This window comes from Bos javanicus, chromosome 21 (assembly GCF_032452875.1).
Source record: "Bos javanicus breed banteng chromosome 21, ARS-OSU_banteng_1.0, whole genome shotgun sequence".
Classification (NCBI taxonomy): Eukaryota; Metazoa; Chordata; class Mammalia; order Artiodactyla; family Bovidae; genus Bos; species Bos javanicus.
The window spans coordinates 28,103,980-28,122,980 of record NC_083888.1 but is presented as its reverse complement, the minus strand read 5'-3'; the positions used below and the strand labels follow the sequence as shown (position 1 = coordinate 28,122,980).

General features: G+C 40.8%; 1 protein-coding gene across 9 annotated transcripts in view; it reads left to right on the top strand.

The window, feature by feature from the left end:
- TJP1 (tight junction protein 1) overlaps nt 1-19,001 on the top strand; it is a 259,314-nt gene that overhangs the window by 137,701 nt on the left and 102,612 nt on the right. For 3 of the 9 annotated variants that reach the window (XM_061394647.1, XM_061394646.1, XM_061394642.1), the window contains exon 1: nt 9,604-10,101. The exons of the other annotated variants lie outside the window; for them this stretch is intronic. In XM_061394647.1, the coding sequence (XP_061250631.1) occupies nt 10,075-10,101 (27 nt within the window). In that variant the 5' untranslated portion in view covers nt 9,604-10,074. Of the gene's footprint in view, nt 1-9,603; nt 10,102-19,001 lie in introns of those variants that run through there. 9 annotated transcript variants of the gene reach the window in all.

The window sequence follows — 19,001 nt, the reverse complement described above, 5'->3', positions numbered from 1 at the left end:
GACAGCCTTCAGTTTATGGAAAATGCAAAGTACAATAACATGAGGTATGCTTGTATTATGAAATCATCATGGGTTTTAGATATTCAGTGTGTTTCAATCATTTGCATTTTTTTGAGGCTCAGATTGTTTCATCTTTGGGCCTTGGGAGCTACTTGTTGGCTTCTGTCTCCCTTGGCACCATTATCCCTTGAGAGTGCCCTTGCTTTCCAGCACAGTATATCTCAGGATATATGGGGGAGTAAGTAAGCGTTAGTCTTTCAGTCATGTCCGACTCTGCGACCCCATGGACCATAGCCTGCCAGGCTCCTCTGTCCATGGGATTCTCCAGGCAAGAATATTGTAGTGGGTAGCCACCCTCCTCCAGGGGATCTTCTTGACCTAGGGATTGAACCCACATCTACTGAATTGCAGGTAGATTCTCTACCATCTGTGCCACCAGGGAAGCCTATCTTGTATGTTTCTTGTAATCATCCATTCCTGGTTGGCGATTACAGTGTAGGCAGTGGTTGGACTCATTACTATTGAGTTTTTATTGTTTTTAGTCCTTTCTCTGGCAAGAGCTGGAAGACAGATCTATATAGTCAGCCTTCTGTATCTGTGGACTCTTCGTGTATTCAACCAACCATGAAAAATACTCAGAAAAAAATTCCAGAAAGTTCCAAAAAGCAAAACTTGAATTTGCTGCACACTGGCAGTTATTTACATAGCATTTACATTGTATCAGGTATTATAAGCATCTATTTCTGCTTTATTGACTATGCCAAAGCCTTTGACTGTGTGGATCACAATAAACTGTGGAAAATTTTGAAAGAGATGGGAATACCAGACCACCTGACCTGCCTCCTGAGAAACCTGTATGCAGGTCAGGAAGCAACAGTTAGAACTGGACATGGAACAACAGACTGGTTCCAAATAGGAAAAGGAGTACGTCAGGGCTGTATATTGTCACCCTGCTTATTTAACTTATATGCAGAGTACATCACGAGAGATGCTGGGGTGGAGGAAGCACAAGCTGGAATCAAGATTGCTGGGAGAAATATCAATCACCTCAGATATGCAGATGACACCACCCTTATGGCAGAAAGTGAAGAAGAACTAAAGAGCCTCTTGATGAAAATTGAAGAGTGAAAAAGTTGGCTTAAAGCTCAACATTCAGAAAACTAAGATTATGGCATCTGGTCCCATCACTTCTTGGCACATAGATGGGGAAACAGTGGAAACAGTGGCTGATTTTATTTTTCTGGGCTCCAAAATCACTGCAGATGGTGATTGCAGCCATGAAACTAAAAGACACTCCTTGGAAGGAAAGTTATGACCAACCTAGATGGCATATTAAAAAGCAGAGACATTACTTTGTCTACAAAGGTCCGTCTAGTCAAGGCTAGGATTTTTCCAGTAGTCATGTATGGATGTGAGAGTTGGACTATAAAGAAAGCTGAGTGCTGCAGAATTGATGCTTTTGAACTGTGGTGTTGGAGAAGACTCTTGAGAGTCCCTTGGACTGCAAGGAGATCCAACCACTTCATCCTAAAGGAAATGAGTCCTGGGTGTTCATTGGAAGGACTGATGTTGAAGCCGAAACTCCAATATTTTGGCCACCTGATGTGAACAGGTGACTCATGTGAAAAGACCCTGATGTTGGGAAAGATTGAAGGTAGGAGGAGAAGAGGACAACAGAGGATGAGATGGTTGGATGGCATCCCATAAGTTTGGATAAACTCCAGGAGTTGGTGATGGACAGGGAGGCCTGGCCTGCTGTGGTTCATGGGGTCTCAAAGAGTCGGACATGACTGAGCAACTGAACTGAACTGAACTGAGAGGTGATTTAAAGCGTATGGGAAGATGTGCATCAGTTTATATGCAAATACTGCACCATTTTTTATAGGGGACCTCCATGAATTTTGGTATCTGCAGGGAGTCCTGGTACATATAAATACATATATGTTTCTTTTTCTCTTAAGTATGTTTTAAAAATCAAGTATAATTGATTTTTTAACTTAAATTAGAACTGCAGAATTTTCATTTAACTTCTTTGCTTTTCATACTCTTTCCTTTTTCAATGAAAAGTTTTGGTTAGTGTATGTTAACATACACTAATATGTATTGATATATTAACTAATGTGTGAAAACATGTAATATTACTATTATTAGCATACACTAATGCTAATAATATATTGTATCAGCATTATTACTTTGAAATTGTTATGTATTTACATTTAACTTTGAACTACTGTATATATAATGTGATAATGCTAATATATAAATTGTAAATAATAACTAAGATATATTAAGTATACTAATATATTAGATAATACACAAATAAAACAGCTCATTATCATGTATTAGTAAACTAGTGAGTTTGTAACAGTTTTAGATTAGTTAATGCACACACACACATAAATGTTTCGAAATAATAGTGCTGATATCATTAGTAACAGACTTGTTCATTTGCTGAGTCCTGTCTGACTCTTTGCAACCCCATGAACTGCAGCACACCACGTTTTCCTGTCCTTCACTATCTCCCAGAGCTTGCTCAAACTCATGTCCGTTGAGTTGGTGATGCCATCCAACCATCTCGTCCTCTTTTGCCCCCTTCTCCTGCCCTCAATCTTTCCCAGCATCAGGGTCTTTTCTGACTGGATGAAATTTAAGTTTTCTCTGTAGTCCCCTTTTCCTTAGAAAATATTCCACTGAGAATTCCATCAAAGTACTTTGGACAAGTCACTGAAAACCATTCTTTTCTTTGTATGGTTAGGGCACCAAATTAATCTATATATTCTCACCCCAGTTGGTTTTCAGTTTTTACAGATGCCTTTTTTCTTCTTGATTTCATTTTTTAAAAATATGTAAAACATTTTTGTTTCCAAAGTCAAAACCACAGTATAGAGTCTGCCTAGAAAAGTCTCGTGTTACCTCCCTTCTCTGAAGGCAAGTCCTTTCATTTGTTCTTAATTTTCCTTCCAGTGTTTCTTTTGCAAATATATTTCCTTTTAGAAATTATGTTAAATAGAAAAAAACTTAACATCTTTTTCAATGAAGTTCCACTAGCTTTTCTACATTTTTTGGTTATTATTTGTTTTAAAAGACTAGTATTATAAAGGTTTTATCATACCTACCTGTGTCAAGCGTAAAAGAACAATCCAAACATTCTTTGGCAGATGACACTGTTTAGCTTCTTTTAAGAAATGTATCTCCCTCTTCAATGAGTTTGGTACATTCGGGAAACAGACTGCAAACTAAAGTGAAATAGAAAGATTTCTTCTAATTTCCATTTGTTGTCTGAGGCTGAGAAAATATCTAACAGAAGTTATTTTACAAAGATGAGTCTGAGAAAAAAATTCCTTGAATTAAACCATAATGAAAAATAATATGAAATAGAATACATATGTGTGTGTTTATATATACCTGAATATCTTTGCTGTATAGCAGAAACTAACACAATACTGTAAATTAATTATGTGAAGTGAAAGTCATTCAGTCATGTCCCCAACTCTTTGCAACCCCATGGACTGTGCATTCCATGAAATTCTCCAGGCCACAATACTGACGTGGGTCGCTATTCCCTTCTCCAGGGGATCTTCCCAACCTGGGGATTGAACCCAGGTATCCCTCACTGCAGGCGGATTCTTTACTTTCTGAGCCAGCAGAGAAGCCCTGGTGTATAAACAGCAAGATGAGAAAGACATTTTTTTAAAAGGTATTAAGAACCATGAAACTCCAGGTGTCCCCTGTGTGTTGTCCTCTGTTGACTTTTTAATTCATTCTCTGCTTCCTTCATAGTCATGCTCATAGGCGTGAACTTGAGAAATTCTAGAGCCTCAAAATGAACATGGCCAAAATTGTGTTCATAACATTTGGAAAGAAGGAGGCTTCGCAAAATTAGGAGAATATCAGATAAATTAGAGTTGAAATTGGTAGAACTTAATGCACTTTTGTTAGTAATATTAGAAAATTGTTGTTATTATTTGGTTTTAACACATATACCAGAGTTACATAAAATGTTGACATTGGGCAACTTGGATGAAGGGTATAAGGGAATACTTTGTACCATCTTTTGAACTCTTATATAAAGCTAAAATTGTTCCAAAGGAAATTTTATTTCACACACACACACATACACACACACTTAGATACACAAAAAGACTTAGAATGCATGAAATACAAAGGGATCCTTAGAGAACTTCAACAAAGTGGTAAGAGAAGTAACCCAACAGAAAAAAGGATTAAATGAAATGCATGCCAAGTAATATACCATTTTTGTTTACCACACAGGCAAAATATATAAGGTTAATATCAAGTGTTAATATAAGGTTGATATCCTGTCTCACAGGATATTAACAGGGAGGCAGGATAGGTTGACCTAATATTCTTGGTTGGCAAGTTGACAGTATCAGTTTAAAATGTTTATTTTAACTAAGTATGTGCATGTGTGTGCTCAGTTGTGTCCGACTCTTTGCGACCCCATGGACTAGCCACCAGGCCCCTCCTTCCATGGGATTTCCCAGGCATGAATACTTGAGTGAGTTGTCATTCCCTTCTCTAGAGGATCTTACCTGCCTGGGGATCAAGCCTGGGTCTCCGCATTGCAAGTGGATTCTTTACCCTCTAAGCCACTGGTGAAACCCTAGATACACTATGGTACATCCATACTGTGGAATGCTACACAGCCATTTAAAAATCATGAGATAGATTTCTGTTGTTTGACATCATCTCCAAGACAAAAATATTAAGTGAAAAAATAAATTGGAAGATAGTAAATGTAGTCTATCATTTGTTTAAAGAAAACAGGCATTGCTATATATCTACATGTTTCTCTCTTTCTCTTTTTCCATGTATATGCATAAATAAATATGCAGAAAGCGATCTGGTATATACTCTCTAGTTAGATTTAAATACTGTTATTCCTGGGTAGTGGGAATGGGCAATGTGGTCCAGATGGACTTTTAACATCTGTCTATAACTCAAGGCTTTTACATAATTGATCACAGAGACACAGGAGTGGGGCAGGGTGGGGAATGTCTCAGGCAGCTTGTCGTGAACAGAGAGAATGCTGTCTAGCAGGGGTGGACTCTGAGCTGCTTGTGTCCCTGTGGGGTCCAGTGCAGAGTAAAAATGTGGGATCCTTTGCTCAAAATGCAGGACAAAGTATCATTAAAGGTGCATATGATTTATCATGTATCTTTGTATTGGGCTGGTTTTAGATGCAGACATCAGAACTCATATGAGGACTTAGCTGAATTACACACGTGATATGTCGGGGCTTGTTCCTGGAGTTGTCTCTCAAGCCAGTAGAAGAGACCAGCCTCAGCCAAGTCAGAATGGTTGAGGAGAAAGAGGACCCCACTCCCCACTCACAGGCACCGGGGGGCACCCCTGGGCCTGGGGACAATCACAGCCAGGACAGACCCTCATGGACCCTGGGGATCCCATTTGTCTGCTGGGCCTACCAGAACCTCCTTCTCATCAAACACCTGACTGAAACAGCCGGGCTGGTCACAAAGTCTAGGGGAGCCAAGCTGCCACGTCCACAGTAGACAGCACCCAGCAAGGATCCTTAAATCTCCAAGCTGGGAAGCCCGGGTACCCCAGTAGCCCCAGTAGGGGCTGATCAAGAGGCTCCCCTCCCACCAAGGTGAGTGATGGCTTTGCTTACGCAGGATGCTGTGATACCAGCACTTGCCTATCCCTGTCAGTCAGGGAGGCACAGACTGCCCGGCGAAGCCCTCCCCAGAGGCCACAGGAGCCAGGGCCAGTGTGAGCTGAGGCCCCAGGTCTCCAGTATGCCTTGCATTGTCCCTCAACCTTCAATTACTAAACACAAATCCAAAATGAAAATTGTTCAGAGTCAGAGCATTAAACCCAGGTGCAGGGTCCTCCCAGCGCCGGGTTGTATAGCTGCAGCGCTGGCACACCAAGGAAGGTAGCCTGGGTGGGTCAGAGGGTTTTGTTTTTAAGATGGGAGACATTAGGGGAAGCATGAATTTTGAGAGGTAGAATCCTTTAGCTGAGGGAGGACAAAGGTGATGGTGGGAGAACTGATAGGGCCAGCCCCCCAAATGGGATTCCTAACCCATCGGGAGGGAGCGAGGAGAAAAGCAGGTGTTAGAGTGTGTGTGTGTGTGTGTGTGTGTGTGTGTGTGTGTGTGTGCGCGCGTGCGCACATGCTCAGTCATGTCCAACTCTTTGAGACCCCATGGACTGTAGCTCACCAGGAGTTGGTTGTCATACCCTCCTCCAGGGGATCTTCCCAACCCAGGAATCGAACCCAGATCTCCTGCATTGTAGGCGGAGTCTTTACCATCTGAGCCACCAGGGAAGCCCAAGAATACTGGAGTGGGTTGCCATTTCCTTCTCGGGGGATCTTCCCTACCCAGTGATTGAACCCACATCTCTTGTGTCTCCTGCATTTGGTGGCAGGGTCTTTACCACATTGCCTCCTGGGAAGCCCGGTGTTAGGGTCGGTGTGTCATATTTGGCAGGAAGATAAGGGAGTTTCCATTCCTCTGTTTCTGTTTTCTCTGTGAAATATGTGCTTGGGCTTGGAGGGGACGGGGATTTCAGTGATCATGATACTGGGAGAATGTAGAAGGCGGGGAACTGAGCTGTGAAGGAGAGATTGTAGTCCTGGACTCCATGGGATTATGGAGTGCACAGTGGGCTTGGCTGTGTGACATTCAGGAACCTAAAAAGAGAGACCCTGTCTTGTCCTGCTCAGAGAAGTACGGCCCCACTCTTTCTTAGGAGGAGCTCTTCCTACGAAGGATTGTCCTTTATTCTGAATTGAATTTAAAAAGTCCCGTTTTTAGTGTTTCTATGTCCTTTTAAAAAATGAAATGGTATTGGTGATATCATGTAATGTTCTTTTGGTATTTTTTTTTTTACTGCGGCAAAATCTATATAAAACTTACAATTTTAACCATCTTTAAGTGTACAGTTCATAATGTTTATTTTAAAATGTTTTCACTTTGCAAAATAAAGTAAGATTAAAAATTGGTCATCCTATATTGTACCCCAGTGGTTTTGTGTGTGTGTGGGTGTGAAATTTTACTGGTCTGTGAAATGAAGAAATGCTATGAGCCTCACAAAGCATTTCTCTGTTAAGTGTTATACAACTCTTATTGGTGGAGGAAATCTCTGAAGCACTTTTTAGAATTTTTAAGATACACTGTAAGAATAAGAGTAGAAGTATTTATTTTATATTGCTCTTCTGATGCTCTGATAAAGTTCTCCTAATTCTAGTATTTTGTGTATATATCCTCTTTTGTGACATCATCAAGACTGTCTCCTTTTCTTCCGCAGTGCCATAATATTTTCCTTTTGTATTTCATGTGTAAACTCACCGCTCATACTATAACACATAACAGTTTTCTAAGGCTATTTTTGGTAATAGAAACATAAATACACATATATAAAACGTGGGTATGGATATAGTTGTTCACTTGGTCAAAGCCGTATTAATAAATGGTTCTAAAAGATTAATAAAGATTTTGTACACATAGTTTTTTTTTTTTCACTCTGAGCCACAGACACCAAAAATCCCACAGGAAGTTGTCTTTTAAGTGTTGCGGTTTTTTAGTTTCCTATTCAGTCTGCATTAGATGACCAGAAATAGTCTGTGCAGTCAAAAGGGATTCTTGGTTAAAGCTTATTGTAATTCTGAAGGAGACTCTCAAATTTGCTTGTATTTCTTCTTATGTAGTTGATCCAGAGGAGCTATAACAAGATCCATACATAGACATTAAAGTTGTGGTATAGTGTGAAACTTTTTTTTTTTTTGATGTTTAGTGGATAAACTAACTCTTCATTGTTAAAGGGGCAACTATCTGAAATTATGCTTTATGCTTTCCACTTATCAAAGCATTTTCTAAGAAATAAACTGTAGGAATGGAGATAGGTTTTAAATTGACAACTAGGTTTTACCTTTATTTTTACAAATGACAAAAACTTTCTCTTCATTCTTTAGAGAATTGGAGATACATTAAAAAAATTGTACAGCTTAATTTAGATATTATAAATACCACTAGAAAAAATTTTAAAGCATACAATTATTGAAATGTTTTTATTAATGTAATTTTTAAAGCATAGTATTCTCAAGCTTAAATTTCTTGCTTAATTTCATTATTTTTAAAACCATGGCAAAAATAAAATAAACTAAAACTGTCATCAGATATATTAGATCTTTGACATATCATTATGTAATCTAGCATTTAACTTAGGTACAGTAGGCCTGGTGAAAAGTGACAAACGAGGAAAGAGGAAAGGTCTCTGCGTTTATTCTAAACATTTCCAGGTTTAGGTCTGTTAAAGGAATGGTATCTGGTTCTGGGCAGGTCATGCTGACTGCACATCTTATTAAATGGGTAGATTAATAATGTGGAAGGTTTTTCCACAGTCACCTTTGAAAATAAAAAATGAAACGCCACAGTGAAAAAATGTTCATAAGAAATTTTTCATTACAGTTCTGAAGTGAATAAAACAAAAGTCACATCCAACATGACTTTAAAACAAAAATGACTGTAATCATTTCTGTGGGGGGAGGGCAGGGAGAGGAAGAGAAAAGAGAAAGGATTTGATTTGCAGAATGCTTTAAATTCCATAAAAGCGGGAGATCTGGGTTCGATCCCTGGGTTGGGAAGATCCCCCGGAGAAGGGAACGGTCACCCACTCCAGTATTCTGGCCTGGAGAATTCCATGGAATGTATAGTCCATGGGATCGCAAAGAGTCAGACACGGCTGAACAACTTTCACTTTAGTTCTGTAGCTTCAGGTTGCAAAATGTATGGTATTTTAGTTTGAAATTTTAATTCATTTTTATGTATGATAGGCAGGTATTTCTTCGTTAAGTTAGATTTTCCCTACAGTTGAATTCTAAAGAGGAAACCATCGTTTCTGCTTTTTTCCATTTCTTGTGTACCTTTTGCGGCACTATACTAGGTTCTTTAGGTTACCATTTGAGAGCTTCACGTTTTACAGAGTGCAGAACAACGAGGGCAGGAGAGGTTTCTGAAATACTCCTTGGTGTCTAGCGAGGCCGTCTGCATTGCGGGCCGGTCCCCTGGACTGTGGACCCAACGTCCTCGCGGCTCTGCCCGGCGCGACCCCTTCCCTTGCCACTGAGAATCCTAGGATTTTTGATGCCCAAAATATGCGTTTGGGATCCCTGTCTACATGGGCTGTTGAAGGTGATGCTGGATCTCTATAAAGGCCTCATGTGGGTGGGCCCTCGGGTGCCCATGATCCCGTGACCAGCGTTCGCGGGGCAGTCGGTCCGTCCACTACGACAGCCTGGAAGCACTTCCCAGCGAGGCTCAGGCAGGCGGGCAGCGGGGGTCGTGGCCAGGGGCGTCTCTCTCCAAGTCGCAAGGGCTGGGTATGGGGGGGCTCGCTCCTCCGGGGCGCTTTCCGCCGGACCGTGCAGCGAACAAACAGGAAACTCCGTCTCCAAGTTACTTCGGAAACTGGGCTTTTCCTTCCGCGACAGGGGTCGCATCCGGACAGGAAGCGGACCGGCCGCTCGCCCCGCGCCCTCGTGGCCCCGCCCCTCCTGCTACGGCCCCGCCCCCGTCGATCGCACCGCCCCAGCCCCCACCCCCAGGCCGGGCATGCTCAGTGGGCCGGGCCGGGCCGGGCCGGCAGGTTTGCGTGGTCGTCCGCGGTTGCCGGCGCCGGCTCAACCCGCCGACGCCACGTCCCGTTGCTGCGGCTCGTACCCGGAAAGTTACGTACTAAAGCGTCCCCCGAAGAGCCGGCGGGCGGATTGCGGGCGGCTGTGGCGGCGGCGGCCGAGAGGCGGCCGAGCGGTGGGCCGACGTGCCCGCGGCTTGGCTGCGGGCGTAGCGCTCGGAAGGAGGCGCCGGCCGGGCGCACTCCGCGGGGAGCCCCGGGCGGGGCGGGCGCGGCGCGGACTTTTGTCCGAGTTCAGTCCCCTCCCTGTGGGCTGGGCCTCTCCGGCGCCCCAGCCCCCGCCCCGCTCGCTCCCGGGAGATGTTTATCTGGGCCGCGGCGTGAGGAGCCGGCGGCTGGCGGCGGGGAGTCTCGGGTCCGAGGATCGTTGCGCGGCGCGGGAGAGACAAGATGTCCGCCAGGGCCGCGGCCGCCAAGGTGAGCGCCGCGGGGAGCGTCCGCTGGGGGCCTTTCTTCCTCTGCCCGCGGGCTGCCGGGCTGGCGTGGAGGGGGCGGGCGGCGGGGCCGGGGCCGGCCGGGGCCCGGGCAGGTGCACTGCGGCGGCGTCGCTGCCCGGTCCCGACTCCAGCCCCGGCCCGCGGCGGGAGGGAGCAGGGCGGGCGGGGACGCGCAACAGGTCCCGCCGGGAAGCCGGGCGCGGGGCGCGGCGGGCGGGCCGGGGCCACCCCGGCGGCTGCAGTCTTTGCGGGAGTGGTTGGTCCCTGGTGAAACCGTGTGGTTTCGGTCTGATGTCACTGTCGCTGGTATGCGCGCGCCCGCGACACGGCTTTGGGACGGCACTCAGCCTCTGTGGAGTATGTTGGTTCTTTTCGCTGTTTTATTTATTTAAGGTGACATTTGAAAAACTAACTTCCTAACACTTTTTAAGAGTTTAATTCGAGTTACACTTTCAAAAGTACCGCACACTGCACTTAAAAATGGACAGTGAACTTTAAAAAATAAAAGTTGGCAAAGATCCGTGGGTTCGTTAAAAAAGTAACGTTTTCCTGTCAGTTTTTTCATATCCTTTGAAGTACTGTGCCATTTTCTCATTGCTTTCAAGCCAGTTCGTATGTTACATGAAAAAGCTGAAGTTCCTAAAAATCAGTTAATATTCTCCTCTCCTTTTGTACAGCTTAATCTTTTCCATCGTAAACGGTTGCGGGAATGCAGAAATATGAAGAGTAAAAATCTCGCTTAAAATCAGTTTATTACTTTAAGTAGTATCAGGTGCTTAAGCGGGTGCTGGCTTCATGTTTTTGCTTGGTTTTTTTCTTTTCTGTTTGAGATGTTTTATTCATAGCATCTTGGACCAGGCATAATGAGGCCCTAAAGTTTCTGAACTCAAGACTGTTTTTTGGCTGGAAGTTAGCGGTTACGTTTAGCAGTGAGTAAATTCTTGTAAGGAATTTAGTGTTCTCTCTTTAAGAAAACTTTTATGTGTACTTTTATTGCTCTACATTGATAAACACCAATCTAAAGGTAAAACTTGATCTAAAGACTTAGAATAAAAGGCAAATTTTCGCATAATTTTAAAATAGTCTTACACTATTTACTTTCCTGGGACTTCCTTTTCGGGGAGGAGAGGCTTTGTTGCCATATTATAGAGAACGTCACTGTGTTCCTGTAGTGTGCTCTCTGGCACTTGATATCCAAAAAGGATATTTCACTTACGGAGAGAAATAAGTTTTCAGTGGATTGCCATAGTAGAATGATGCTTTAGAAAGAGTCATACTTTTCCTCATGAATTATGGTGTTGAGATTTTATGGCATATTAACAAGTATCACTAGTTAAACATTACGTTTTTGGACGTTTGCATTCTTAAATATTTGAGTAGAATGTCAGTTGAAAGCTTATTTTTCTAAAATGCTGTGTTTTGGGACCACCGTTAAATCTTATATAGAGAAAGGCCATAAAAGATGGGGGAAATGAAATAATAACCAACCAAGTCACATTTAATTTTCTAAGATGATTAAAATGCTTAATAAGAACCAGGCTGTGTATGTACTCAGTAGTTTACATGTGATATTTTTGTTTCCCCTACTTCTGTTTAAAAAAAAAAAAAACCATGAATTTGCAGCTTGCTTTTCTTGCTTTTAGCATAATAGTTTGTAGAACTCTCAGTCAGTATCTTTGATTCTATATTCTTTGTAATGATTGAATATTTTTCCATTCCATGAATAGGCTGCAGATGGTTACTGATACACATTTAACTTGTTTCCAGGATTTTGTAATAAATAGCCTTATATTTTTCTGCATGTGTGTAGTAGTACTGTGTGTCACGTTGTTAAAAATGGAATTTCTGAATCAAAGGGTATGTATGTGCATTTAAAATTCTGATATATACCACTAAATCTTTCTCCAAAAAGGTTGTACCTAGGAAAAATACAGCGATTGTTGGTAACTTTAAAGGACATAAAATTTCAGTAAGTGAAATGAGAAAATACGGACTCTGAATGGGGAGGATATTGTAGAAAAGATCACATTTCCTAGAGTTGGTATATAAATGTTAATACAATTCCAAATAAAATTCCAGTGTGGTATTCTAGAAAACTTAATGTGTTGATGAGAAAGTTTATCTGATAAAATAAATGGATAATAACTGTCAAAGTTCAAAAAAAGAAGCCTTATTAGAAAATCTAATGTGTTATAAATTCAGAGTCATTGAAGCAGTCTTTTAGTTCAGGAATGGACATTGGAATCGCAGAGTCCAGAAATATCTGTGTGTTTACGAGTTTTTAGTGATTATGGTCATCAGCATTTACTGTGTGTTAGCTATTGTTCTAAGTGCTTAATATGAATTAACTGATTTAATTCTCATAGTATCCCTATGAAATGAGCACTGCTGTTATCCCCTGTTTATGGATGTGGAAATTGAAACAGATAAGGTAACTTCCCTAAATTCACCTAGCCTACAGGAGAGGAAATTGAGACTGTGATAAAAATATCATCGTAGATTTCTGGAGAAAGGATGGATTAGTATAGGGTGCTGGGACTGTTGACTATCCTTTGAAAATATATATGTTGTTTCTGCCCTTAGGCCATCCCCACCCCCCCAAAAAAAAATCCGTTTGAAAAATATGCAGAGAAGATAAATCATAAAACACTAGAAGAAAGTGTAGGAGGCTTAAAAAAAGCCCTCAGTGGAAAGGGCTTCTCTGTGCATATTAACTTCAGAAATAAAGGAAAAGTTTTAATCTGTGATATATATTTGAATTTGCAAACAGAATCACTAGTGTACCTGATGCAAATGATTCAAAAGTTGAAACCAGGAATTTGAGGGTAGTTCTGTCTCACCAAGGAATTGTTTAATTATGTGAGAAAATGACAGGAATAGTTAGAGACATTTCTATTGGTTGAATCATGGAGTGTGAAGGAAGTTCAGCTTGTGGACTCAAGCTGTTCACTCCAGAGGAAACAATAAAATGTAGCATTGTTCTGTTACAGATTTTGCTGCTTAAAAGTTTCCATTTTGTCTCCAAAAGAATTTTTTTCCCAGAATTTTCCAAAATTTTTGTGTACTTTACTATGGAAATTATTTTCGCCACTTAGTAGGAATTGATTTATTGTATCCTTAATAGCTGATCATTTGAAAGTTAAAAACTGTAGAATATAGCTAAATGAATGAAAATAATTACAAAATTAATCCTTGTAGATAGGAATTGTCTTGAGTGGCTGTTATGACATAGTTTTAGTTTTGGTACTTTGTGATTGGTGTGTATTTGCTTTGGGGAAGCCCTCTTGCTACTTTAAAGGTAAACTGAAAACGCACCTTGCTTTATGAAAATTCACTTGATTGTGTCTTTCAGTGTTTATTGAGCTTCACTGTGGTAATATTTTTCTGTACCTATCAAGTTTGTATAATTTATTTTTAATTGAAAGATAATTGCTTTACAAGATTTTGTTGTTTTTTATCAAATACCAACATGAATCAGCCATAGGTATACATGTGTCCTGTTTTTAACTAGAAATATTTTTATAGTATCTAAGGGAAAGATGTTTAATTTTTATGTTAGTGTGTTTGACATTGTAGACGCTTATGGTTAGAATTGTCCTTTATATCCTTGGTTGATAATCCCTGACCACATTTACAGCTCTCCAGTTCATTTTAGGACAGTTCCATTAGATAGGTGCTTTTCAGATTGCGCAGTGCTGCCCCCCCAGATTGTTCAGTAGCAGAAATTGCTCTGTGCTGTTAGGAAAGACCCATTTTTCGTTTCCTTTTTGAGAACGGTGATGATTTCATTTTAGGGACTTGAAAACTTTAATTTGGTATTTAAGAAAGACCGATGCTGTGTTTTGGTGACTGTCAGTAAGTGACAGAAGTCAGCCATCCACACCTACAAGTCATGCGGTTAAGACCCATCTGTAGTTCTCAAAGCTGTGGGCTAGTAGATGGAGTCCCCTTTCCTGTTTGGTTTGAAGGAAAAAGTTTACAGTAGTTTCACTTCTTTTTTTCAATCCTGTTAACAATGTACTGGCTCTGACTTTTACTTGCTCTTTAATCTTTTTTCTATTAGAGACCAAATGTAAACTCAGTGTCATTCTAAGAATAGAACTGAGTATAAACAAGACAGCAGTATGCTGCTAAGGAAAATGTCATTAAAAATAATAATTTTGGTGAAAAATTTGGAAATGTAATCCTATTTATTGATGTAGCTCTGGCATGATAAAAATTAAATCTAATGAAAGACCCGGAGTAGGACTGTAAATCTTAAGTGTGGTGCCACTGGTCCCTGGCTGCCTAGCCACCGCTCACCGCAGGCCCTGTGTGGTCACCCACTCAACGGCCAACACTTACTGAGCCTCCTGGGGCTGGAGACTAGCTGGGGGACGAGCAGATTTCTTTTTTATTAGTAGAGTTTTTGATCAAATGTTAAGATTAAAAGATAATTTCTATTATGATATTTCTGAAATATTTGCCTTGAACTTGCTTTGCATCTCTGAATTTTGGAAGGTAATCTTGAAAAATCCCTGTAGCTTAACTTTTAAATCTTGTAGAAAGAGACATTAGAACAGTTCACCAAGTTTTGAATCTAAGATGGGCCTGTTTCAGTACAGTATTTCTAATACAAGTCAGCAATAAAAACAGGCCTTTTGCTATTCGTGACCTAGAGTACTTCCTAATTTATTTATTGCAGCCAAGAGTGGGTTCAAGTTGCTCCTTGATGGGCTAGCCAGGTGCTTGATTTCCATGCCTTCTTAAACAAATCCTTAGTAATAAGATGTGTGTGGTGACTACAGGGGTAGAGAATTCCATTTTATATCCTAGAAGTGGATGAAAATAGTGACTCAGAGCACTGTTTTAACATGATAAAACCAATGTTGCCAAAATATGTACCATAAAATATCATTTGAGATTTAATGTGTTAAATACTGAATCTCAGAAAGCCCTTAACTTTGGGATGTATCAGAAGACAGGTTTTTATTTGTGTGTAGGTGCATTTCAGTATATGTCAGAACACCCTAACTCACTTAACGTTGGTAGCATGCTGGGAAATGAGTTGATTGATGAGTGGTCTCAATCATTCTAGTGTATCGTGCCCAGAGGGAGCTGAAAATTGGAATGAATATTACTTGGATACTAATTAGGAACATAAGATTACCATATATCTGGTTTAATTTTAAATTGTTTTTTTTATTATGTGAAATATTTTTTGTTTTTTAAAATAGTCTACATCCCTAAGAGTGAAAGTTCATTTTATTTCTTGGCTGTTTTAGGAATTTTCACTCTTTTCAAATTGTCATTAGTGATCTTTTGAATTTGTGCACAGTTTTGATAAGTGAATTAAACTTGATTTATGATTGTCCTCTCAGTTCAGTTCAGTTCAGTCGCCCAGTCATGTCTGACTCTTTGCGACCACATGAACTGCAGCATGCCAGTTCTCCCTGTCCATCACCAACTCCCGGAGTTCACCCAAACCCATGTCCATCGAGTCGATGATGCCATCCAACCATCTCATCCTCTGTCGTCCCCTTCTCCTCCTGCCCTCAGTCTTTCCCAGCATCAGGGTCTTTTCCAATGAGTCAGCTCTTCACATCAGGTGGCCAAAGTATTGGAGTTTCAGCTTCAACATCAGTCCTACCAATGAACACCCAGGACTGATCTCCTTTAGGATGGACTGGTTGGATCTCCTTGCAGTGCAAGGGACTCTCAAGAGTCTTCTCCAATTCAGTACATAATGCTAAAATTTAGGAGGCCCTCAGTAATGGTGTTCTTTTTTGTTAGTTCAGTGAGCATTAGATGAGCACAGTTTGTTTTATATCCCTGTCCTCTAAAGGCTTATAGTTTCTAGTTGGTCTATATTGTCATAATCAGTTGTGAAATATGTCATTTTTAAGAGCAAAATAATTTTGCGTTTTTCTCTCTAAACACACTTGAGGTCTTCTTACTGATACAATAGCATAGCTCTCTGGTGTGCTTTTTTGGTTGGGGAATATCATGGAATCCTATCTAGAGCTTGGACTTGGTGTAACACATGAGCTTTTGCATTTTCTTTTGTTAATTAAAAAACAATTTCAGTTCACTCTAGATACATTCAGGTATGTATTGTATGCATGCATTTGGTGAAAGTCTGAATAGGACAAAAAGGTTAAGAATTACAAAGCAATTCTAATTTATTTATATGTTGAATGTACTGAAATGGAAAATGGACAGTAAGCTGTCTGTCACTGTTGTTTAGGGTCTAGCCAGCTCTGAAATACTAACAGTTTGGAGTTGGGAAACTGTTTTCTATATTCAGCAGGTATTCTCTGCTAGCCTAGTGTGTACCAGGCACTGTTGTGAGTGGTAGAAGTAGAGCAGTGACATCACTGTGCTGTACTTAACGGGCTGTTTTAATGCTATAAATGATGGTGGGCACTGGCATCCCCAGCAGGCCATTTCTGTCATAACCTGCTTTCTCCAGAGATCGCAAGAATCTTCCAGAGTACTTATTTTCTAGTTTTCCTTTATAATTTTACCACTTAAACATTCTGTAAACACTGTGGTTTTGCCTGTGAACTTTATACAAACAGACTCTTCCGGTGTGGATTCTATTGTGTATGGCTTCTCTTGCTCAGTGTGGTGTCTGTTAGTTGATGGGTGTTGAGGGTGACTAGTTCATTAGCTTTCATTGTAGTTGTGGATAAAATTCATAGTGTTCCTTTTTAGGGAGGACTTACTGCCAGATTGGTTTCTGGAAAGAGCAGTTTGAATTCGACTTCTGTGGGGTTTTGAAGAAAAATGTGTAGTTTACTAAAGGGCAAGAATTAGATAAGTATATTGGCTAGGCACAATATACTTGCCTATACTTTGGCTAGGACACAAAAAGTATGTGAAAAATAAGCTGCTTTTGGTGTTCAGAGGATGTTACTTTGAAAAGTCAGTTTTAATTTTGAGGGCATTTTATGACTAGGTCTTAAAATCCATTAAAGTGTATTTTTGGAAGTATCCATTCACCTGACGCAGATGAGACCAGTAAAAGCCCTGACGGGGAGAAATATGTGCTTTGGCAAAAACAAGTACACACAAGTGTACTTTTCAAAGTATAATCATAGGAAGTCTTTCCCAGTGGTGTCATGTAAAGGAACTTTGGAAGATTTATATGTTGTTTTTCTTTTTTAAATAGTGATACATGTAGGGATATTTAATTAAACATAGACCAACCCATATTTTGATACTGTATTTCCTGTATAGTCAGAAGATAGTGGCCATGGCAAGCAGATTTACATTCTAGGCATAAATATGAGAAATGTGTATTAATAATAAATAAAAGCCGCCTAATACTGAGTGCTGTTTCCATGACAGTACTAAGCTAACTGTTTTATGTGCATTGTCTCATCTGATCTTAGCAATTGTAGGCACTCCGAGGACCTCTGTTTCATAGGTGAGGAATCTGAGGTTAACTTACTGCTCTGGCTAATGGCATACTTGATTCTAGGCTTTGTAATTCACACATGCACGTGCTATTACGTTCCTGTGTTGTAAGGAGTGTCAGGGAGAGGAGGAGGGAATGGTGTTAGGTGCATTGTGACTCATAGGAGTCGGACCAGAGGGTGGAAGAGAGGGTGCAGTGCAGTCAGAGACCGCAGGAGCTGCTCTGAAGGAAGGGTGTTTGCGCAACCCCAGCAGATTGTTACTGGCCTGGAGGAAGGCAGGCCCAAATTGTCTGGTTTTTCAGGACAGGTCGGAAACCCAGATTTTATGTAAATTACTTTGACTTACATGTTGCCAGCTGACTTCATTTTTTTTTTTTTTTAATACTTTTTTATTGTGAAACTTAATATCTAGTAAAAGCACAGAAAGCATGTGTACATAAGTGAATTACCACAAAGTGAATGCCCATGTAAACACCACCCAGGTCAGGGCATACAACATTGCAGGCTCCTCACTTCCTCCCTCGCCCCTACCTGACAGCATCCCTACCTGGCAGCATTATCCTGCCAACAGAGCTGCTGTCCTGACCCTAAGACCCCTGTGTTAGGCTCTTCCTGCCAACTGCATTCTTTCCCCAAGACAGGCAGTGTTCTATGGTTTAAAGATTTGTGTGTTGTGGCATTATGAATTCATTCATCTTCATATCTGTTTAGTATTCTATTGTGTAACTGTACTACAGTTTATTTTACTGTTGATGGACATTTGGGGTGTTTTCTAATTTGGAGTATTAAGAATAATGCTCCCATGAACACTTGGATCGCTCTCTTGGTGAACATGTGAACATATTTCTCTAAGATGTATTTAGAGATGGAATTGCTCCTGGATTGTTTAGTGTGTCTTTAATTTTAGTAGACAGTGTCTTCTCTAGAGAGATTATACCGGTTTATACTCATCATCATCAGTGAATGAGACTTTCTGTTGCTCTGCATTTTCACAAAGACTTGGTATTATCAGACACTTTAATTTTAGTCCTTCTGGTTGGTCTTTAGTAAATCTCACTGAAGTTTTCATTTTCTTTTTATTTTTTTGACGAGATGAAGTTGAGCAACTTTTCATGTTAATGGCCTGTTTGAGTCTTTTGCCTATTTTTCTTTAGAATTATCTTCTTACTGGCTTGCTTCATTTTTTATTTTTGGGTAAAAGCTAGTTGATTATATGTGTTGTAGGTGTATTTTCCAATGTGATGGTTCTCCTGATGGTCTTTTGATGAAGCGCTTAATTTGCATGTGGTCCGAGAGTCGAGGCACAGAGAGAGACCAGTAGGGGACCAGAGAGGGATCTGTCTCCAGACCACACCTGCGCAGAGAGGGGTCAGGCAGTGTAAGAACTGAGAAGGTTGTCATTGAATAACCTTGTGTGTTTGTCCCTGTATCCTGAGTTCAGGCTCTGGAATCGGCATCTTGAGTCCACCAGTTAACA